This window comes from Folsomia candida, unplaced genomic scaffold, assembly GCF_002217175.1.
Source record: "Folsomia candida strain VU population unplaced genomic scaffold, ASM221717v1 Fcan01_Sc034, whole genome shotgun sequence".
NCBI lineage: Eukaryota > Metazoa > Arthropoda > Collembola > Entomobryomorpha > Isotomidae > Folsomia > Folsomia candida.
Genome location: NW_019091226.1, coordinates 1,624,072 through 1,648,628, shown reverse-complemented (window position 1 = coordinate 1,648,628; position 24,557 = coordinate 1,624,072). Strand labels below are relative to the sequence as shown.

General features: G+C 35.8%; 2 protein-coding genes, 1 long non-coding RNA gene and 1 other non-coding gene across 4 annotated transcripts; 2 read left to right on the top strand and 2 right to left on the bottom strand.

Annotated features, from left to right (window-relative positions):
* Nucleotides 1-991: 991 nt before the first annotated feature.
* Nucleotides 992-1,648, bottom strand: LOC118439389. Its single transcript, XR_004837396.1, has 3 exons — nt 1,520-1,648; nt 1,156-1,246; nt 992-1,097 (listed from the first exon to the last, which is right to left on the bottom strand). It is a non-coding gene; the product is annotated as an uncharacterized LOC118439389 (long non-coding RNA).
* Nucleotides 1,649-5,630: 3,982 nt separating this feature from the next.
* Nucleotides 5,631-9,514, top strand: LOC118439336. The gene is made up of 6 exons (XM_035860574.1): nt 5,631-5,735; nt 8,111-8,339; nt 8,434-8,706; nt 8,789-8,982; nt 9,076-9,235; nt 9,324-9,514. Exons 1-6 carry the CDS (start codon nt 5,631-5,633, stop codon nt 9,479-9,481), a joined length of 1,119 nt encoding a protein of 372 aa, XP_035716467.1. The 3' UTR covers nt 9,482-9,514.
* A 2,968-nt stretch (nt 9,515-12,482) lies between these two features.
* Nucleotides 12,483-14,511, bottom strand: LOC110860764 (SEC14-like protein 4). The gene is made up of 7 exons (XM_035860596.1): nt 14,238-14,511; nt 13,703-13,778; nt 13,572-13,615; nt 13,386-13,500; nt 13,020-13,226; nt 12,861-12,941; nt 12,483-12,785 (listed from the first exon to the last, which is right to left on the bottom strand). Exons 1-7 carry the CDS (start codon nt 14,379-14,381, stop codon nt 12,601-12,603), a joined length of 852 nt encoding a protein of 283 aa, XP_035716489.1. The 5' UTR covers nt 14,382-14,511; the 3' UTR covers nt 12,483-12,600.
* Nucleotides 14,512-16,395: 1,884 nt separating this feature from the next.
* On the top strand, nt 16,396-16,468 carry Trnar-ccu. Its single transcript has one exon. It is a non-coding gene; the product is annotated as a tRNA-Arg (tRNA).
* Nucleotides 16,469-24,557: the final 8,089 nt, after the last annotated feature.

Below are 24,557 nucleotides of genomic sequence, written 5' to 3'. Positions count from 1 at the left end.
TCCAATTTTTAATCGTGTTTATGAAATGCGTTACGTAACAAATTTGTTATACCCCCCTCCCCCTACATAACAATTCGTAACGCTCTTCCAATGACCCCCCCTCCCCCCCTCTTGCGTTACGTAATTTATGGACGGCCCCATACAATTTTTCAAAATAAAGGCAATAATACGTAAGTATGTCCAATTGTTTATTGAGGGTATTCATTATTTATTCGTATCGTAAAATAAGTTACGAGTTTTTGTAAGCAGAGTAAGATTTTTCGGTTAAAAATAAGGTTACGATTCTTACGAGGGCTGTCCCCTTGTTTTTTCTTGGTAAGCTATTTTACGATACCGAGGAATAATGAATACCCTCAATATTTTATTTTACACCCGGTACAGAGACTCTTCAATTGGTGTGCAATTGTGGAGGTTTTTGACGTAGATTTTTGCGTAGTAGAACGCTTTTCTTCGTGACAATGGGAGTTTCTTGATGCGCTCTTTGACCTCTGGTTCGAAAGCGTCTTCCAAGTCTTGTACAGCAATTTCGCTGATTTTTTTGGTCAGCGCGGTCCTTAAAATGTCCACGACGCGTTTCAATCGAGCTACCTTTTTCGCCTCCAAACGGTTCTCATCTGCAGAAAATTAGTTTAGTTAGAGGTCAATCGTGGATGAAGTGAGGTCAACGCGGCCGATTGTACGCGCTACCGCCGCCGCCACCGCGAAAATCTAGTCTTCGCAAATATTCTTCCCATATTTATATTTAAATGTGATGAATTTTTGCAATTTTTGAAAAAAATTATGTTTTTTGAATTTTTAAATTTTAAAAATGTTATTTTTTAAATTTAGAAATTTAGAAATATGGCGTTTGTAGACTTACCCATCACATCAAACTCTTCAAACCAGGGGTTTACTTAAAGTAAAATATGTGCATGTATATATACAATTTCGATTTTAAATTGAAATTTCATAATATGAAATTTCAATTTCACAAATTTTCAAAAACTTACAGTCCTCTCCCGCCTCTGACACTCGGAGGATCGCGTAATAATATCGCTTCGCCATGAGTGACGCTTCTTTAACGGTAAAGTCGAGGTAATACGTTTCGAAAACGTCTCCTAAATTTTTATCCATGGATTAGATTTAACTCGTCAATTAAGAAAAAAAGATATGTACTTAGCCGTCGTGTCATGTGGTCGTCGCGCAACCTTGTCGACACGATGTCCCATGCTTCTTGCGACATTTGGCGCAGAGTAGGAAGAGTGTCCTGGAAATAATATTTTTTTGAAATCCTGGCAAATTTTCAACTAATGACTGAAAGAATTAACGTCAGCCTTCGTAACCACGTCAATTTACGCAAACTTCGTGCAAACTTTTGCCGCAAATTCGAAAAAACTCGAAGGTAATTTTTGCTCACGAAGTTACAAAACCTTACGAAAATAAATGTCACGTTTTTTATTCGCAAACTTATCCTCGTTACTTTACGTGGTTACGGAATTACGAAAGCTGACGTGAAATGCCTTAATATGTAAATACTTACGCATCTTTCTGGTGGGGGTGACATTTATAATTTCGATGGATTTATTTTTGAAAAGCCAAGGAAAAATATGGGTTGCCCGAAAGGACTGAAATTCTGGATGGAAAATTAACCAAAGGAAGGGAACGCCAAGGGTCCACTAAACCTTGCAAGGGTTTTACCAGTCACAGTGATGATGATACATATCATCGGGCAGCATTTTTTAATCTAGAGTGGCCGGTACTGCATATTTTTAGGGTTGTTGACAACAACAACTTGTTGTTGTTATGAGTATGTAACATTTATAGATACAAATTCCAAGAATCCGATTTCTCCAGTGACGGAAACAAAATTTAACCCTTTCTCACACATTAAGTATGTATAAGTTATAATCTGGTAAAAAGGGTTTTTGCATTAAGAAACACTTTACATATTTATGTCCATCCAGTCCTGCTCAATTTCATATCACATGTGTCCGACTCCACAGGGATATGTTAATATAAATAAATATGTATGCATTTTGGTTTTTACTTTTTTCAGCAAGTATAGATACTTAACTTACCCACAAAAAAATGTGGGGGTGGTACTTGTTCCAATTTTTAATGACAGACAGATATCATGATAACCTATATGCAATGTATATATATGTAAGTTATCATGTATATTATACATCATACATTATTTTCGGCGTTTAATATATTCACCATCTTGACCAAGTTTTCTATCCAGCTCGGTGATGTTGGTATCATATACGGTGCGTGCCGTGATCGAACAGTGGCCGTCACGAATTACCGTAAAAACTCAAATAGTAGCCGGGGGCTACTATTTATTAAATCGGTGGCTAGGGCCCGGCTACTATTTGAGCAAGGCTACTATTTGGGCAAGGCTACTATTTGGGCAAGGTCACTATTTATAAAATTATGATGAGAGACACGGCTACTATTTGCATACGACTATGATTTTTATTTCCTGAATCAAACTCAAATTAAATTTTAATAACAACACCAATTTTGCCTTTAGAGCCATAGTTCATTGGAATATTATTCTGCTCGAACTGCTCTTCAATGATTTTTTGGATGAGATAAATTCGTGTTTTGTCATCAACTCATCGTTTCTATAGTGCGTAATTGTGATTATATTGAATTATTATTTAATTATCTTAATGAATTGTCAAGAAGTGTGGTTGTATTGAAATAGAGATGCGTCTATTCGAATAAGGCTACTATTTGGGCAGGGCTACTATTTGAGCACGGTCACTATTTACAAAATCATGAAAGTAGACCCGGCTACTATTTGAGCACGGCTACTATTTGAGTTTTTACGGTACATAAATTTTATGTCTTGTGTACAAGCTCGTGGACGAAATCTTGAATACGAAGTTATGATTTTTGAACAGTATTAATACCTTGTTCATTTATAAAAATTTCTAACAAATAGCTCTAATACTTTGTGATTTAACACCGGAAATACATTTGCGAGAACTTATGGTCCGACTATGTAAGGACATATTTACGAATTGAATAATAATACCTACATAGGCTTAACCGTTAAGAGTGTAAATATCAACATAGGTATATATGTACGTGCTTACTTATTTTTAGATATTTTTAGTTGTGCATATTTTTTTATAATTGATCCGAGTGCAAAACATAATTTTGATTAATTCCATCCAAATGCATAGTTACAAATGTACATCATGCAATGATATCGTGCCTATGTGACACATGTTAAAAATTTGCGTTATGAAGTTTACGAACGTCCCCGTAGCGGAAGAGAACTAGGGCATCACTTTATGCAAAGGAAGTGCATGCATATATATTTCGATGCAGAATTATGCACAGGATTTATGCAAGGTTACCAGGATGCGGATTAATTGCCTGGGTAAAGCATAATTGAGTTTGTGATATTTAAAAAAAAATACTTACAACTTTACTTGCTGCATATTTACCTACCCTCTCGACAAGTGTGCATGAAAGATACATAAACCAGCACGAGGAATAACGAGTGAATAATGGGAATTTGATTTGCAACTTATAACCAATTAATAAATAATTGATTGATACATAAGTTGAAAAAGAATTGAACCCGTGCCCACACATTCTGGTTCAGTGTCGAACCATTTATTCTTATCTGGTCACTTATCACAAGTTATTCCACCAAACGAGCCACCAGGGTTACAGGAACTGAAAAATTTTATGTATGTGAAAATTTTAGATGAGCACGTTGGCATATACAAATTTAAAAAAATACAAGTGCCAGAAAGGACTGCAAGCAAATGTTTTTTTAAGTACAGACGTTATTTCTTGTAAATATCGTCAATTATTTTCGACAATTATTATTACTCAGTAATTCCTACCCGGAACCCTGCGCTGCTCCAGACTCTTGAAGGAGCTCCCACAGATAGGTCATTGTTTGATATATGGGTTTTGTCTTGTGTCGGAAATTTGAGAAAAATCGAGATGACGCTGATAAGAGGGGTCTTAGTCACCAAACTAAATTTATCATACGATTAACTGATTAAAACTATACATGCATCATCAACAATATTGCGCACTACGAGGCCTGTCATAACCAGTGGTTCGTTTCTTGCAGGTTTATCACTTTTCTTGCATTACAGGGCAATAAAATAGCAAGACAGAAATATAGGCAATCTAGCGATGCGGTCTATAAGCGGACAGTGACTTTGTGCCCCTTTCGTTACCTATTGATAACAAGAACCACTTCTTGCACCCAAATCCTGCAGGTGGCTGCACGCAACACTGATCGTTGCAGAATCATTTACCCACCAGGTTTGACATCGTCTTCTTATCGCTGTATTATCTAAATTGAATTGGATTTTACACATTAATTATTTTATTTACTTTCCTCGTTTGTGAAAAAATATTATTTGAGCTATTGTTCATCTTGCGTAATGAGTGACAAATTTGGTTGACATTTTCCTCTAAGGGATTATATAAAAATAATTAATTTGCACAATTTATTTAGTATCGCATGAATCCCTTGCCTATCAAAAAGTAAAAGTAAATCCATCATCCCCGTGATTTGCAATGTTGGCCAATATTTATTCCATTGGAATCTTGATTTTGCTCGTGTCCCTGAACGCATCCAGCGCACATACCCTAACCGCTGTCTACTTGAATAGCAAACTGCCAGGTTTTGGCGCCTGCAAGTTACCCTACTACGATGGGTATGATAGCATCTACCTCTTTGATGGCTGCCGGCTACGAGGCGAGAGCGATGTCCTGCTGTTCACCATTTCCACAGGAACAATTGTATTCTTTGCTGAATTAATGGGGAAAGTTGAAAAAATTCCTGTACGGGGTGATGGCAAAGGCAATATACTATTTCTCAGAGCACGAGATTTTCAAGTTTGACACTGTAACGAAACTGAGCACATTGGTTACTGAGCTCCCTAACAGTATTCTATATACACCAACGGCTTCTCATAATGAGTCAAGTAGCGTTGCCTACATATTTGGACCATCCTATGGATATCAAATGGTTGGGGTGGATTTATTATCCGGTGCTAGCAGCCACGTGGCAACTCTTCCAATATCGGTATTTGATACTACTAGCGTGTAAGCCCGTCTCCTGCCGGGCGATAAGCACCTTGAATGTCTGTCTGCAACGGAAATTGGATAACCACCATCAGACCACCACCCCCAAGATAATTGCCACCAGACATTTATTTTTTTAAATTTAATTTATATTTAATTTTCGCGCCGTTCGAAACTGCACTTTCTCTACTTTCACTTCCTTTTCGGAAAATTACTTTCACTTCCGTTGCAGACAAACATTTCCAGCTTATAATATAGATACTTGATTATGATTTGATTTGATTTGATACTACGTTGTTTATAATAGTCACGAAAATTAATTAAGGAGATAATTATGCGAGGAATGCTTAAATTACGTAAAAAATTAAGTTTTGCCAAATGAAATATTGAAACCTATTTATTTCTTCTAGGTATTTGGTGGTACTGCATCATGTGTTGGTAGCAAGGTTTATATCTTCGAGGGATCTAATGTGGTAGAATTCGACCTGGAATCATTTCACTCTGTGGCGACTGGAGTTCCAACTTTTCCAGAATTTTTTCTCGCATAGAGTGTGTACGACGGCAGATATATTTACGTGATGGGAGGGCATTCCCTGTGGGAAGAAAAGCGAGCTGACGGCATTTATCGGTTTGATCCAGTTACTTACGAAGTCGAATTTATTCCCGTCATGAAGCTTCCGTTGGTTAGTGAAACTGGGTCGTATTTAGTCGCACCGGCCATGGTGCATGTCCCTTCGTTGAGCAAAATTTACTTTTTTGGCGGGTTGGAGAGCCACAGAAACTTGACGGACATTGAACGTTTCGAAATTTTCTATGTTGACCTTTCACCACGGGAATGAGGGGATGTTAAAAATAAATGTATACTGTATTCAAAATTCGAATTTAATTCAAGTAAAATAATTCATGTGCTTCAGGGTTTCGTTTGAGTACAATTTTACTATTCGTTGTCAAGTCTTTCTAATTTATTAGCTTACGATATATGAACTAATTATTAATCATATAAATTAATTTAAATTTAGACTACCTAGGCTAATTCTAATTACTAATTAAGTAGAAAATCAATAAAAATTACCAATTAATTAGTTAGCTAATTAGCTTAAGTAGTGAGTACAAGCAAATTACTAATTTCCAATTAATTAGAGAAAATGCTCTCCTTCTAATTACCAAGTCCTAATTAATTAAAAATGTGATCAAATTAGATAGCCCTGCCATTTGAAACCTTGACACCAGGGTTCAGAAAAACACAATACAATTGCAGACACGTATTCATATATTTTAATGTATGGGTAAAAAATCTCAATTTTCTCAAAAAATTCTAAGGATTTTTTACCCCCATGTAGATTTCATTTTATTATTGTACCCTCACTTTAGAGCAGAGCTGGGTGATTTTTCGTTTTTGAGGGTGGATTAAGGATTATGGATTAACCACAAGATAATGTGGATTGTGATTAAATTATTTTCGTCAGATTAATTCATGTCAGGATTAATCCGGATTAATCCATAAATTCTGGAAATTTCAGGATTATGGATTATGAATTAATAATCCGGATTATTTTGGTGATTAATGATTTTTACACTACCTACAGGTATATCTAGCGGAAAAAATTTAAACCATGTGGTTTCACATAAAAATATTTAAAACGCCAGTTTCAATTGATATATGTAGCACAAAGCAGCGAGAACATGTTGACTCTTCAAATGGTAGCTGACAGGACAAAGTTGTGAGAACTTGAGACTTCAAGCTACACAGTGGGATGAAATAGAACTACGGGAATTGAACTGAGTAATCCAGATTGAGAATTAATCATGAATATCTAATCATGATTAGTAATCATGATTAGTAGTCATGATTGGGATTAATCAGGATTAGTAATCCGTAATCACGATTACGGATTAATGACATCTAATGGGATTATTCCCAGATTAATTCAAATTCCAGAAAAATCTGGATTATGGATTGGGATTAATCTACAAAAACTCTCATTGTCGGATTAGGGATTATGGATTAATAATCCTTAATCCGGGATTAAAATCCATATCCTTAATCAGGATTATCCCAGCTCTGCTTTAGAGTTAATCTCTTTCTATAAAAGAAGACTTATATAATAGATAAAACAGCTCGAAAGATTTGCGCTGTGACATGGAAAGGTCTGTGGAATATTGCTGGAATCATTAAAAACTGGACAAGGATACGAAAGGTGGGTACACAAATTTATGGAATTTGAAAAACATTGTACCATTTTTATACCGGGTGGTTTAAATGTAACGCTACAATGGAAAGTTTTCAACCGGAAAAGTCCCTAAATCTCCATTATTTACAAGATTTAGGATCGAGATCTTTATCAATTCTTAGTAAAACTGATGGAACATTCCCATGAAGAACCGACATCATATTTCTTGCATATTTGGTTAGGGAACTCGATATTTCTTAAGGGAAATTTTGGTTAGGGAAAGCATTAACATTTTATGTGCATAATACTCAATTATTTATTCTTGCAATATTTCCATCAAATTAAAATAACATTTTATTCACCAGCATCGGGTGAATAAAACCTTCATAAGTTGTTTCCATAAAAGCTGCATATTATGTACGTTGTAATTCAGTCGGTCCTTCCCTAACATTTTATCCAAATAATATGCATCACTTGTACACAAAGAGAAAAAGTGCGCGATATACGACGCGCTCTCCCAGTCCACCTCACACCAGTAGGAATACAGTTGACCGAAATTTTGTTTGCTCGAAATGTTTTCAGTAGTCAAATTTAAAATTGACAGTAGTGTTCAGGTAGTTCCCTCATCCTGGCTGTCAACTAACAAAGGTCAATGTAAATGGCCACCAGGTCCTTGTAAGGATATAAGTGCAGATATACGGGCAGTCAAAAAACCGGGTGACCATTGGCCTTTATTTGATATACGGATATTTAAATCAACTAGTAAGAAAAATCAGCTTATTTAATTAATTTATATAAATTCCACTCGCCATTTAAATACATTATAATTGAGAATCTCATTTTATTAATATTTTACTCACACATAAGTCATCATCATATAAAATTAGATTATATTTTACTCAGATAATTATCTTGAAGCCAAGAATTTGGAAAAACAGGCCACCACTTCATCGGACCTTGACACAACTGAAGCTGAAGAAGACGAACTTGGCGAAAAGGATAGGGGTTTGAAACCTACAAGAAAAAGACAGCGACGACCGTCATCGTCATCTGAAGAGGAAGAAAGGAACCATTCTCAAAGTTTCTCAAGTAAATCGATAAGTATTAGGGAAGAGGGTACGTAAATTATAATTCTAAGTTCAAGCCTGTTAAATTCAAAAGTATAAGAAATACTACCGATACCATAACATTACCATATTTCTTGTTTCAGATTTACTAGAATTTGACGGAAGTAAATACCAACTTCATGTCGTTGTCAACGATCCAGCTGGGTTGAATTCGCCAACATCACAAATACCAACATTACCAAGTCCAAATAGTGAACATCAAGTAGCCGCAGGGTCAGGAAATCATTATTGGTCATCCCCCCCTCTCTCACAAGTTGATGTCCCGCCTCCTGTGAGGACTCAGGCTGGGAATGCAGAAATCGCTGCTACCCGTATTCGTGGAGTGACTTTGGAAGATATTTATCTTCGTCAAGTTGGTAAGAACTTTCTCTATCACGCATGTATTTTGAATTCTCAAATGGTTTAAAATCTTTTAAATTTGTATATAATTTCTACTAGCACTGGAGCGAATGGTCGCAAATGGAATCTCAGATATTCGCCAAGATATTCGCACTCTGCTACTCCGGACCGATGACGCTAATTCATCTGTAGAAAATAGTGTTGTTATTCCAGTGAACCTCCCCCTGGAAAACGAATCTGATGTTTTAATTCTGGAGGATTGGCTAAAGGAAAAAGATAATTGCTCGAAGCTCGTATGCTATTAATAGATATTTATTATTTACACCAATTTGGCAATTTTTATTCTCATATCCCAAGACGGAAATAATTTTTATACTCGTTTCTAGGTAGAAATTTTCAAGAGAAATGGAGGCAAATCAGCACTGAAAGTTGTTACTGGAATTTTAGCAAGTACCCTCACTAAAGGCTTGGCTGAAAAAATAAATTACGTTGGCACAAATGGGAAAACAGCATTTAACAATTTAAAATTGAATCGTCTAGTTATCGGTAAGCTTTTATTGAATAGATTAATGGTGGGTGTATGATTGGATATTTAGCTTTATGTTTCACTAACACGCCATTTCTGTTTAACTAGAAGCCACCCTAGCCAGTGAATTTGGGAAAAAATTGACAATATCGGAAATTGTGGGAATTATTCAACGCTGGTTAGGGAACGCAAAAGACTTGGATGGTGGCAGAACTTCCAGAAAAACAACGAATGTCGTCGTACCGGACGAGGAGGAGGAGGGTTAACGAAGAAGCAAATACATTACTTCAAGAGCTTAACAATAGTATTAGACATATTGGCGTAGGTGAAACCACTATTAATAGAAATTATGTTGTTAATGTACAAGGCATTCAATATCCACCGCAAAGTATTAGTGTAGATAGACGAGTAGTTACTGTAGAGAATATTAATGTCCTATCATCTAAAGTTACTATAGATCATGAAATTAGGGATTGGGCAATTAAGCACAATGTCACACACTCCGCGCTCTCAGACTTACTAAAAATTATTAAGCCTCATTTTCTTGATTCGAGTAGTTTGCCAATATGTTCAAAAACATTGTTGAAAACGCCACGTAATATTTGTATCCAAACTCTTGCAGGTGGAAAGTTTTTCTATTTCGGGATAAAAAGTCAAATTCTAAAAATTATACCTGCAGATTTTCCTTTTAGTGAGTTGACATTAACGATTGGCACAGATGGTTTTCCAATTTGCAAGAGTTCTGGAACTGATATGTGGCCTATTTTATTCAAGATTAATGAGATTAGTAATTCTAGACCAATAATTGCCGGCTTGTTTTGTGGTGACAGGAAGCCCAGTAGCTTGGATGAATTTCTTAACCAATTTATTACGGAATTAACTGAACTAGAAACTAGTGGAATATTAATGAGGACAACAAATTTTTCTGTCCGTGTTAAATGCATAATAGCTGACGCTCCTGCAAGAAGTTTTATTAAAGGAATTAAACCTCACAATGGTAGGAGTAGTTGTGAGAGATGTGATGTTGAAGGTGAATGGGATGGAAAGAGAATAGTTTTTCCGACTTTTTCTGGTAGTAAACGTACCGACTTAAGCTTCCGTTCACAAATCGATTCCGACCATCATTTGCGCGACTCGCCCTTTCTTAAAACTAAAATTGATTTAGTGCCAGAGGTTGTTTTGGATTATATGCACTTAGTTTGCTTAGGTGTTACTAGAAAACTTCTATTGCTTTGGTTGAGTGGTCCCATAAAAACTAGACTTCCAACAGCAAAAGTTAAAATAATCTCAGAAAATTTTTCTAAAATTGCCAAGATTTTTCCTTGCGAATTTTCAAGAAAACCTAGAGATTTAAAAGACATAAAAAGATTTAAAGCTACTGAATTCAGACAGTTTCTTTTATATGTAGGCCCCGCAGCTTTACGCAATATACTTCCCAGCAATCTTTATAACCATTTTCTCATATTTCACACTGCTATATATATTTTGCTCTCGTCTTCCGCAAATAATATTAATTGGAATAATACGGCAAGAGAGCTAATAGAATTATTTGTTAAAGATTTACAAAGATATTATGGAGGTTCTGTTATTGTTTATAATGTGCATTCATTGTTACATCTATCCGATGATGCATTAAAATTTGGAAAATTAGATAATGTTAGCGCTTTTGAGTTTGAAAGCTATTTACAGTTTTTGAAAAAATTAATTAGGGGCAACAATCGTCAGCTTGAGCAAGTTGTTAAACGGGTACAAGAATATGATAACTGTAGCTCAAGTCATTATTCTACAATTAAATCTAAGCATAAAATAAATGTGCCAAAGAAGAATGGTGAATTTAAAAAGTTTGAACTTGACAAATTTTGTATTAGAATAAAGGATGGTGATAATCACTTTGTTACTGAAGATGGTCGTTTTGTTAAAGTAGATAAAATATTTGTAGTTGATAATAAGCCAGTTGTAAATTGTAAAGTTTATCTTAATTGTACTGATGTTAAGGGATATCCAATTCGTAGTTCTTTGCTGGGAATTTGTTTTTTAAATTCTCAATTTACATCATCCTGTGAAATTGATATTTATAAGTTATCTAAAAAATGTATTGTAATTCCAGGTGATAGTGTAGATAAATTTATGCTATACTGTATTCCCATGCTTTAACTTCAAGTTTATAAAATAAAAATAATAAAAAGTAAAAGTAAAAAAAATTGCCTTCCATTTTTATTGCATAAAATTTTAATAAATACCGAATATACATGGTCGGAAACGATTATTTTATGTAAATAAAATGGACCGGAAAATACGCACATAATATGTACGTTTTATGGAATTGACTCCGGTAAATAATACTTGGATAAAAGGTGCGTGAAAGGTACATTTTTTGATGAGTATTTTGTTTTGGAACGTCTGCCATCCTCTTACAGAAACCAGCATATATTATGGACGATTTCCCGAACATATTATTTAAGTAATATCCAAAATTTTCTTACTGGGTTGGTGACGAAATTCTTAAAATGTTGAATTTCAGAGAAAAAATATCGATAACTAATGGAAATTTACGAATTTTTCCCATCGACAAATTTTCCATTGTAGCGTAACAGTTTAACCACCTTGTACGTATTGTTGCTGTCGTAGGATAAGGCTGAAAGTTGAAATTAAGGTCACGCAGATATTTATGCGTCTTGTTTTTTAACCTAACAAACTTCACAATCACAATTTTCCAAATCAAAAACTTCCCACTCACCCAGGTCAGAATCTGTGGTCACTAAGGATTGACCTTTTTTGCAGAAAGATTTCTACGCATCGTGTGGATTTTTCTTCGGTGTTAAAATTCTTCCCAGAATTATCAAACCCCCTACGAAAGGTTAAGAGTCACCAAACTGTGTCCAAGCAATAAATCCATTATCGTTAAAGCGGCACAAATGCTTTTTTGTCAATTTATGTAGGGAAGGTTTTTGGAAGGAAAGGAGTTGAGAAGACATCAATACAGAGGTCGACGCCGCCGACCATACGCCGCCGACGACGAAAAATTTAATTTCCTATACCTTCAACATTGCGACGCCGCGCCGCGCCGCCGATGCCGCCGAAAAATCACCAAAAACTGGCGCCGCCGAAAATTTGTCGGCATCGACCTCTGCATCAATATATTCGCTATCTTGACCATACTTTTTCCATCCAGCTCATCGTCATTTGGGGTGTGGTATCAAAATCTGGTAGCCGTGGTAACTTATTTTAGGATGCTAAGAATTCGAAGGAATAATAAATACCCTTAAAATACTTGTAAATATTTGTCTTTATTTAGTTACATAGATGTCAATTACATATGATCAGTTGAGAAAACTGTTTTGCAAATAGTGTCACCTGGATTAAAAAATCTGAAATATTTATGATCTCATGAGTCAAATTTTGATGGCATAGTTCCCCCGTAATGATGCGTGAGTTGGGTCGGGTCCACATTTTTGTACAGGGCGGTCATCCACTGTTGCTTATTTTGACCGAAAACTTGCAGCGAGTTTTTTGTGTCTTGGTCCATCACGGATTTTGCGAGGTTGAGACCAACCTCGAAAAGTCCGGGGGCTGAAAGATAAATTCGGAGCATATGTACTTATATAAATTTGCAAATTCTTTGCGAATTTTATAAAAATTGCATACTGTTAATCAGATAAACATCGTCGCCCTGTTTGGGAAAGTAGCGATCGTATGCTAAAACAGTGTTGATGTAGATTGGCATGCCTATTTATGAAAAATTGCAAAAATTGGGTAAATCCATATTACGAAAACTGAAAAAATAAGTTGTTTTTGCATATTTACACGATGGGGTCAAATGTTGGAGCAAATTGATTTTCTCCATGTCCAGGACAATGACGAATCTGGTCACATTTTTCCCCTCTTTTTGCAGATCTCTCACTTTGAGCCATGCGTTATCAAACATTTTTGCAATGTAGACATTGAGTCGTTCCATGTTTCCTCCTACGGCAGCTTTCCGCACGTCCCAGTCACTGTAGTACCATTGTAGCACTAGAAACAATTTTTTGCGAATTTAAACATTTTGAGAATCTAATTGGGATTATTTAAAGCAAAAGGTACATAGTATACGAATTTGGTTTTTACGAATTTAAAATTTGTGTACATATTTTCAAGCAGAAGTGAGTATAATACTGTGAATAATTTGCATACATGGTTTGCCCTCGTTATCCACGCCCAAAACTTCGTAGGGGTACTCGGTCGCTAAATCTGTAAAGTCTTCATTGGTCAACTTGTCGAAATTGGTGGACTCTCTCCAAGCAAGAAACTGTTAAAATTTAAATAGGCAGAAATTAATGTGTGCCAAATATTTGCGTATTATGTGTGTATTTTATTTACCGTGTTTAACATTGTGACGGCTTTCTCAACATCGAATTTCTTTGCTAAAAATTAATGCAATTAAAAACATGAATTTTGAGACTAATATTTGTGTTCGAAGACTAATACGCGCAATTTCTTGTAAAACTTACATCGCAAGAATTTCACCAGGTAAATGTCTTCTTTCATGTAATCTTGCTTTATTTTAGGGAGCATTCTCTCCTTGAACTGAATGGAATTATTGAAATGAGTTTAGTTTTGTATGGATTTAATTCTTATAAGATAACGGTTGAGACCATGCCAACTTAACAATTTTAATAATAAGCTTGACAAAAAATTATGAAATAATCACCAAGTTACATACATATCTATATACATTTTGTCTCAGAAAGAATAAAAAGACGGATGTGAATTGAATTAGGTAATTTTCCAACATGTAGCATTTCACACTCTTAAAAATAATGTTACCCATTTGAAAAATAAATGCATACAAAATGCGAAAATATGTTTGTAAACTGTACCAAATCAGGCTAAACTTTCGAGTTAACGTTACTCTGGATTTATTAGGATACATAGTTTTCTTAATTTAGAATTGAGATTGAATTAATTTTTTAAAGGGTAAAACAATTGTTAAGAGTGTGTGTATTAAAAAAATATGTATGTACATGCAAATGTATATAATTTTACCTCTGCCAACGCCTTGACTTGCAACTCTGTGAGGGACACATCCTGCTCAAACGTGACGAGGCCACAAGTTCCCCGAAATTGTAAAGTTACGAAAATCGTTAAGATTATGGAAATCTTAATAAAACCAAAATTTCTGGGTGACATTTTTTTCTCCTTGAATGATATGTGCTATAACTTAATCGTCTGTGTGGATACAAATAAGTGAAGAGATTTACAGACGCTTTACTTCACTACATAAATATATTTATGCAAATTCGAGTAATGCAAATATCCAGTTTTATAGTTTGCAAAAAATTGGCAAGAATGGGAGTTGTACGATTTCATGCAAATGTCCAGTTTGGTTTTACCCATGGAAAATTCTAAGCAAGTTTGCAAAAAAAAGTTGCACGTTTTTGTACTTGAAAAAGTTGTCCCACTGGATTTATGACTGGAATGATGAGTCACGTGTTTCTCGAGTAGATTGGACGATATTTTATTTATTAATCTCGTTTTTGCAATGAATCTTAGCAAGTGGAGCTAAACAAAAAAATGTTAATGTTAAAAGGATAATTTGCAAAATTGCAAATACATAATTGAGTGCAAATCGATAACGTAGAATTGGGAATTATTTGTATTCTTACGATTTACATGTCTCATAATTTTTCAAATTTATTTGTAACAAATTGTTTAAATTTTCACATTTTTTAATTTTTTAAAACCGCCTAATTTTACAAACTTGGACTTCAAAATTTGTAAAATTAGTACAATCTAAAAAGTATCAAAAAGTGGGACTCGAAAATTCCAAGTTTGCAAAAATTTTGCGTGTCCATATTCACTCCTCATTTGCAGGAATGCGTGGATGTCCACCACATTGACAAGGACATGGGGCTCTGACACATACGCAGCACATCTTTGGCTGAATTTGCATATCGGTCGATCTCTTCTGAACCGGATTCTTACCATTTGCATAAATAGTCAGTGGTTCGAGGTACGGTCCGAGTACGGGAACAGCCTGAAAAAAATGTATTAGCAATGAACTCAGGATGATGTAATTCACGCAGGCCTTGATAACATTGCAAAATCAATAAATTCCTTAAACTTACAAAATTTTACAAATAATATTACTTGAAAGAAAAATTAGGTTCTAAATTTTTGTAAACTTCCTCAGATTTATTTTGTAAAAGTTTTCAAAATTACGGTATAAACCGCACCGATTTTACAAGTTACCAGAGACTTCAAGAATTGCTTCACAATTCTGGTAAAAAATGAGGGTATTCATGATTCTTCCGTATTCTTCGTATAGCAAAATAAGTTACGAGATTTTGTATGTTTGCGTCATAAGATTGGACATACTTATCAGGAAAAATTGCGTTACCAAGATTGCAAATTTTTTACCAAGCTTGACCCCTTGTTTTTTCTTCGTAAACTACATATTTTACGATACGAAGGATACGAGGAAATAATGAATACCCTCAATATCTTAAAGATTTTGTACATTTGTCGAGATGTGTCCCATTATTAAGACGAGAAACAGAGTGGTCACTGTCAGCACGAGCAGCGTTCTTGCCATGATTTCAGGACAAATTCGTGAAATTTTCGATCCGTTCACTTCTTGGAATACGAATAAATAAATTCCTAACGCAATTATGCCTCATTTCCTGGACTTTATGTGTATTTACACAAAGCTGATTGTTATAACGGAGTAATTACAATCATAAAATATTTGTATTCATTAAATTTATGCCAGTACAATTTCATCCACTTATTATAACTTGCGAAGTTATTTACATACACTGTATTGAAAATGTACTACATTGTGTATACTGGGAACTATATGATTAACTATGGTATTATTCACTAAATACATATTTACATGCATATGCAAATTTGCAAATTAATATACAAGAAAACTCCTTTGTTTTACTTAAAAGCATGGAAAAACTGTTGATGAAATTTTTGAGACATGTAAATATGCAACTTGCACACATATTTTCGCGGAAGCGTGTGGGGACAATTTCGTTATTCAATGTCCCGATCATCCGCCCATGTTATACAAACCCCGCCCTTCCCTATCCTACAATGTTAATGTCCCCACGACTTCCCCAACGGTAGCACTGCTGGACTGCTGGAGGAGCCCGTGAGCCATGTGAGTCTCCTTTGAGACAAGGTTATTCTAACTGCCCGCGTGGCGTAATGGATAACGTATCTGCCTCCTAAGCAGGGGATTGCGGGTTCGAGTCCCGCCGTGGGTACACATTTTTTGCCACTTTTTGCATCATTTATATATTTTTGGGTAAGTGGAAGCAATTTTTGTATTCATGCTGCATGCATGTAGGGTAATTTGGAAGATATGTGGGTTAATTTATGCTCAAATTATGTTCCTCCATGGCATGAAAAGTAGTAAAAAGTTGCAACTGGACTTAAATCAGAATGTGAATAACTAGAAAATCAAACATTTTGCATAATTCGCAATATATTTGCATATATAATATCATACACACAAATAATTTTATGTGACGACAGTCTATCATTACACACATACATAGTTATGTAAATTTGCACATATGGTTAAAGTATTATATTAAAATAATACCAGACAGTATTCATCTAAATTGGACACTACCAAAGTGGTATTGATAAGTAGTACGGTGTATGTAATAACACCTTAAAGTTTTAGTATATTATAAGCAAATTTTTATGCGCCAGCATAATTTTAATATCAAACGGTAGTACATACATACATAACTTTAACACCGACAAATCAATACATGCGTTACCATTCACAGATGTCTCACAGTGTAGTTAAATTTTTGATTATGTACTTGTTTGCAATTTTTCAAATAAATTACGTAAAGTTTTTTGCTCGGAAATTACACAACTGCATACATGCATATGCCCCAATTTGTTAAAATTGTTTGTCAAATTCAGAAAAGGCCGAAGTTTTAAAATTTTACGAAATTCCTATTCTATGTAGATACATACATACGTCTTAGTAAAGGGTGTTAATAAAGTCCGATCCCATGCATTTTTTGGAGCGTGGTTGTTACAAATTCAGCTGGAACTTTTGAACCAGTGAAGTTATTTATTTCAAATTTTTACCATGGGAGGAACAACTAAACGTGTAAGTCATGAGCATCTTAGAGTTGAGATACAAACATTGCATCAGCAGGGGCTTAAACCTACAGAAATTGTGCAAAAATTGGGCTGCAGCCGCAGAACTGTTTGGAAATGGAAGAATAAAAATTTTGTCCACGACAAAAAGCGACCAGGGCGACCCAGAAAGTTGTCACCTACCACAAAAAGAATGATTAAAAACAGACTTTGCAAGAAAACCGGTAGTTCATTACGTAATTGAGCAAGGGAGTTAAATGACTCAAAACGCTATAAAGAGAAGAAGAACCAAATTAACTGTGTGACCGTGCAAAAATTTGTGAAAACTACGAAGTGGGGTCACACAGCTTACAAACTAACCAAAAAAACCTCTCATGTCACAAAAATATATCGATGACCGTCTGAAATTTGAAGAACTCCTTCAGAAAAGTGCCCATTTGAGTGAAAAAAGACTTGGTGAAGAATTGCGCAGTCACATCCTTTGGACTGACGAATCTATTATTGAACTATATCCAAAATTGAACCAACAAAATGTTCGTTACAGGACAGAAAACAAATCGGATGTACCATCAAGAGCGATCCCAAAATTCGGGCTTAAAGTTATGGTAGCGGGTGGATTTTGTGCACGTTGCGTGACCCCTCTACATATCATACCAAAAGGCCAATCAGTCAATGCAAAGCATTATATGGAAAAAATATTACCTATCTATTTCGATAGCATGGGGAACAAGGAAATATTTCCGAATGAAAGAAAAATAGTTTTCATGCAGGATGGTGCTATAGCCCATACAGCAAAAGCGAGTTTGAGTCTCATCAAGACGCAAGTTTCAACGGTCTGGAGCAAGGGGGTGTGGGCCGCTAACGGCCCAGATTTGAATCCCCTGAAGAACCAGTGGTCCATACTTAAGGAAAATGTATACAAAGAGCCACAACCCCGGACGAGGGAAGAGCTAGTAAAAAAAAGTTCAAGATGTATGGAATTCGATTTCCAGAGGCACATTGGAAAAATTAGCACAGAGCCTTAAACAAAGAGTTGAGGGCATGGTTAAAGTAAATGGTAACAAGACCAAATACTAAGGTAAATATGTCGAACATTTTTTGTAAGTATCACGGGTAGTTTTTTTTATACTAGCCTTCACTTTTTTACAGGAAAAATGGGATCGGACTTTATTAACACCCTGTATATATTTATGTGCTGAATTAAAGTACGTAATTGATACCCATTCAAAAATACATATGTATAGGTACATGCAAATGTATGTGATTTGCCAGCTTGGGAAATTTTTTCCATGAAAAAAAATACCAACTGACAAATAACAGTTTACAATGCTTTATCTTCTTCCTGGAAGTACAAGTATATAAAAAATTAGTAAACATGTCCCATGCAATTTAGAAAATTGGCCAATTTTGCAAAAATCCTTCACTTGACTTTATCCAACCTCCCGGGTAATCATTTATACCCGAAATCCATTATAATTGACGTTTTATTTACCGTGTCGGATATGATTTTTTATTATTTGTCCCTTGATTGGATTGACCTGCAAAGTAAAAAAAAAAGTATGCGTACATTTCTATGTACCTTTTTAGTCAATCTTCACTCATACAAATGTTTGGATTTCATTGTTGGCAAAAATAGACATGAAATCTACCTTTTCGGAATCTTTAACCCCAGACTTTTCCCAAATGAAAATCTTACTTCCAAATTTTAAGCAGTATTTTAATCTGGCATTTTTCTCGACGAGTTATGCCCAAGGTTTTAAGTTCTTCTTTGCCGAGTGCCCCCTCTTTATGAAGGTATTGCCTTTTAATTTTGACCGGAAGGAGGACAGACTTACGACTCTGAAAGGAAAGGAGGTGGACAAAGCCGTGTTCTGGGCGTCATACGCGTTAATTGTCGTTTATACGGGGTTTTTTCTTTGGAGAATTTTGGGGTACTTTTAATGCACAAAAAATACACTCTTAAAAATGATGTTACCCTTTCGAAAAGTAAATGCACTCTAAGTAAGTTGTTAGTTAAACCTATACAAGATCCAGGGAAGACTTTACTTTTTATCAAATTAACATTCCTCTTGATTAAGTATATTTACTTAATATTGAATTCAGAGTGCATTTACTTTTCAAAAGGGTAACATTATTTTTAGGGATTAAATTAAAGACCCCCCTAACATTATGGTTTGTGCCCGCTAAATTGTGGAAATGAACCCCCATTTATTTTTACGTGTACATAACTGAGCTTGTTGTTTGCCATTTGGTTTTAGGAGCCCTGGATATGAAAATGTTGCGATGACTTCTTTATCGGGGGATGAGGGGGAACATCAAACAATAATTTTTCTGGCGACGCTAACCTTTTGTTTTTTCCTGTATGACACGACACTTTTGTTGCCTGGAGAAACTGCCGCCGTATCGGCTATGATCACGGAGACGTTTGAAATTGAAGCTGATTTGATTAGAAGAACAGGTAAGTAAATATCTGAATTTGACTTTGCATACGTCTTATCAGTGATAAATTATCATAACAAAATTTGAACATTTGCGCAAATGTTTCATTAATCAAATGTTTGATTTGAAATTTTTACTGTCTAGGTGGGTCGCCTACCCATGTGGAAACCATTGTGAGAATCGTTCTCGGCGTGGTATTCTCGTCAAGGACGAATCTACCCTTAATTATGGCCGTCTTGAGCATCGTCATGCCCCAGTTCGGTTTAGCATCTCTCTTTCCCGCCCTTCATTTTGAAACTAGCTATGTTTCAACCCTGGTCAAAATCGGCATCTTCCTTGTCGAAGGATGGTTCTGGTGGGGCGGCTGCTGTGCCGTCATCCTGACAAATATAATCGGCTATATGGTTCCCATTATGGTACTTAAGGCTGTATTGGGACGGGAAATAAGAGAAAAAATTTCAAATCTTCGCGGTCTAAAAATCAAATACCAGAGATACCGCGGACTTCAAATTTTTCTCAATGTTTTCAACTCCTGCTGGGAATCGCCTTTCATCCTGTTTCTCCTCCTGGGCTGGACCATCGTCATTATTCACAGCTTATTCGTGCTGATTCACTACCATGACAAAATTGGAATTTTGACCCTACTGGTTTTCGCCAGTTTGGCCATCGACGGAATAATTGTGATTGGATTGCTACACATTTTTGCAGCCCCGTACAAAATGTCGCGGGAGGTGGTGCGTGAGTGGGGACAAATGGCTGGGAATAAGAAAATTTGGCGGTCTTGTGCCCCACTCAAAGTTAAAATCGGAACTGTGAATTTCTTTGATAAGTTTACGTCACTTTTTGTCCTAGAGTTTTGTGTGACGGGGGTAGTCAATTTACTTCTTGGGTTTCAATAATGGGTTAAGAAAATTGATAAATTGTGCGGATTCATTTTATTTTTTCAGGTAGAAATAACAATGTTTGTTTATTGATTTTACATATCATATCTGCCGTGTTTTACATATCATATCAGTTGATCTTACGTATGTATACGTAAGATCAGGGCGTCTAAATTTGTACGTTTTTTGAATGAAATTGTACATATGTATGTGTGTATCTAAATATATGAAAATACATATTTACATTTGTACATATTTATATATTTGTGTAGATATGGAAGAAGGCTTCACGTATTTTGAAGGTTGGCATATTCATTGTGAATTAGATATCTAATGTATGAAAACTTCAGATTTAACGAACTGATTATTCATGTACTACTAAATTATGGATATGTGAATATATGCACATAGATTGAAATACATTTATTCTATACATAATTAATTCGAATTCAGTAGACCCACACACACCTCAAAAATTTGTAAGTAGATGTACACGTGGCAACTTGAAGTAAAATATTAGATTTGTGTATTTATGGATACAATTGCATGTACGGACATTAGCAAAAAGCAAATTCATATCGAAATGCCTACACGCTGAGGTATAATTTTATTTATTACATCTGAAGTGTTATTTTTTCTCATTTTTTTGAGCATTCTACCATAGAAGTCTTGCCCCTTCTATGGAAATCGGTTTAATGTGACTTTACACTTATTTTACAGAAACCTTATAAATTTAGGTGCAATTTAGATACATATTTATATGTCAGTGCATTTATTTTTCATGCAAAAAATGGCATTAAATAGATTCAGACTTCTGATAATTTAAGAATGCAGTGAATATGTGGCAAGTATGTATATTAAGTATAGCATTTGGCATTTTCTATGCTATACACATATACCAATTTATATAAATTTGGCATGTGGAGACTTTTATTTACAAATAGATAAATCATTATGATTTGTAAGCGAATGAAAATTTAAAATCCAGATTTTGAAAGAATACTTGTATTTTCAAAATTCCAGAAGAAATTCATAATTCCTACAAATTTTGACCGCCTTCATTTTTAAAATTTTCTTACTTGCTCAACAAGATCAAGGACATTGTCTGCACGGCACAAAATTCCTGGATGACGAGTGGCGTCAAGCGGTCCACAAAATTATTGCCGAATTGCAGCCGCAACGGTCTGCACGACTTCCCCGCCCTCCGCTTGACCTTGTCTCGCGCCACGTCGCGCTCTTCGATCCCCACCGCTCTGTTCCCCTTCACTCCGCGCAGCCAGCTCGCCGAGCTATTGAACACCTTCGCCGCGGCGGATACGGCGATCAAGTTGAACAGCAAGACTTCCAAGTAGACCAAGCCAAACATGCCCAACTTTAAGAAATTGATGCTGTCTTCATGCGCCATTTTTAGAATTGCGAATCCCACGAAGATCTGCACAATGGGAATTACCGACATTGAAATGGGAAAGAGGCGACGACGGATGTTTGTGTTGAGAAAGTTTTCCAAGACCTGGGAATAAAATAGAAATTGGCTTGGTTTTAGCAAAATTGAAATATGTAGTTTTTTTTACTAAGGATTTTTTGTGGATGAAGTTGGAGATTTAGTTAAAAAAGAAGTCGCTGAGGCAACTAACGCAGTCCTTGGTAAATTTGTAAACTCCATAAATTTTGTAAAATACTTTTACAAAGTTTTACAAAATGAAGAGACGCACTTGATCTGAGTAAGTTTACAAAAATTTGGGAGCTAATTTTCCTTAGAAATTTGTGTCAAATTTTGTGAATTAATAGAATTCAGTATTAATTTACAAAATGTTCAAAAGGAGGAGGCACCCTCCTTACGTGAAATGCCCCACCGTGATATTTGGCTCAATTTTTGATATGTTGTACATTTCGGCGTGCCGAACAATAAATGTATTGGTCCCTAAGCCCTAAGTGACCTGGTTCGACCGGAAATACAGGTCAAAGGTCAGTGAACTTTTTCGCTCGAAACCCCACAAACCGTATATTTTTGGAAAGCTACGGACTTCATTAGTCCGAATATACACCATACTTGGGTCAAAGGTCAAGCCTTGACCTTTCGAGGTCAATTCTTGACCTGTCGAGGTGAACCCTTGGCCTGTGGAGGTCAAACATGTCGTTGAGGCAAAGTAAGATTTTTCGGGAAAAGTGGCCAAAGTACATATATTTCTGATAGGAGGACTGCACCCTTGCTGGAAAAGGTCATTATTACATAGTTGGTTAACACTACGTAATCAAGATCAATAAACCCAAATGTTAGTGTTAACCAACTATGTAAAAAGGACCTTTTCCAGCAAGGGTGCAGTCCTCCTATCAGAAATATATGTACTTTGGCCACTTTTCCCGAAAAATCTTACCTTGCCTCAACGACATGTTTGACCTCCACAGGCCAAGGGTTCACCTCGACAGGTCAAGAATTGACCTCGAAAGGTCAAGGCTTGACCTTTGACCCAAGTATGGTGTATATTCGGACTAATGAGGTCCGTAGCTTTCCAAAAATGTACGGTTTGTGGGGTTTCGAGCGAAAAAGTTCACTGACCTTTGACCTGTATTTCCGGTCGAACCAGGTCACTTAGGGCTTAGGGACCAATACATTCACGTAAGGAGGGTGCCTCCTCCTTTACAAAATTCTGTGAATTCAATTCACAGATTTTACAAAGTTACTGAGGAGAAAGTATTATTCATATTCTGTGAATTGCGTCACTAGTTAAATGAAATCCATAATTTAATACATAAATGTCCTGCTGGATTTTTGTAAGATTCCAAACTTTTTAGAAAATTCACGTATCACGGAAGTGTTTAAATATTGGTTAAAAAATTTTAACTTAGGTGAGCACATAAGATGCGTGGTTTAAAAAAAATCTAAAAAATCTAAAAACAAATTTTTTGAATGTGCAAAAATTCGAAATCATTAACAAATTAAGAACAAAATTCATTAAAATGTTACACACCTGAACCTCCCTGAAGGCACGGACTGCATCTGCTCCTCGGGTCTTTAACAGGTTAATCTTGATGGTGAGATAGATGATTCCATTGACGAGGGAGTGGACCGCGTAATGCATTCCGGTGACCGTGCCCTGTTTCGAGATGAAAAATTCGACGAGGGCGATGGCGATTTTTTTGAGGTCGAAACATATCACGTCGTACCGCCAGGGGCGACAGTTTTGAGATATAGCGGTGTAAACGAGAGAGGAGAGGAGGGGTGGTTTGCAGGGGAAGATGAGACCCGTGACGGCGATGAGGATGGGAAACGTGTAGGTGACCAGTTCACTAAGCAGGCAGAAGAGGCGGATGCAGGTCAGGACGAGTTTGTTGATGGGGGGTTGCGTACCTGGGGGAAGGTTTGAGGGGAAAAGTTAGACAGATTGATAGGTTGGTGGGAAAAGTACAAATTCGTAAAGTGGACTTTTAGGATTTTTCTTATTTCAGATGATTTTCTCGCCTTTTCAAGTTACTAATGCACAACGGAAGCACTAACAATGGATTTCTCCCAGCGTATGCTCTCAGATTTTGACCAGATTACGTAATGTCACTCGATTACAAACTTAATTGTTTAATATTGCATTTGCAAATGACACGATATGCAGATGGCCACATTTGGTGAAGATAATTGCAGCGGAAGAGGAGAAAACGTGCATTAAATTTTTCAATGTTAAGATGCGTTTCTCCTCTTTGGATGCTAATATGTTCACCAAACGTGCGCATTGACATATCGTATCGTATGAAAATTTCAATCCCATTAAATTTGTGACAGATTGACAATTGATACTAATTTGATTTAGTCAAAATCGGAGATCATATCGGGACCTTCATTTCAAATTGTTCACTACAATGGAAAAATTTAACCAGATCATTTCTCATGGAAATGTAAAACCAAAATTTTCTACTCAAA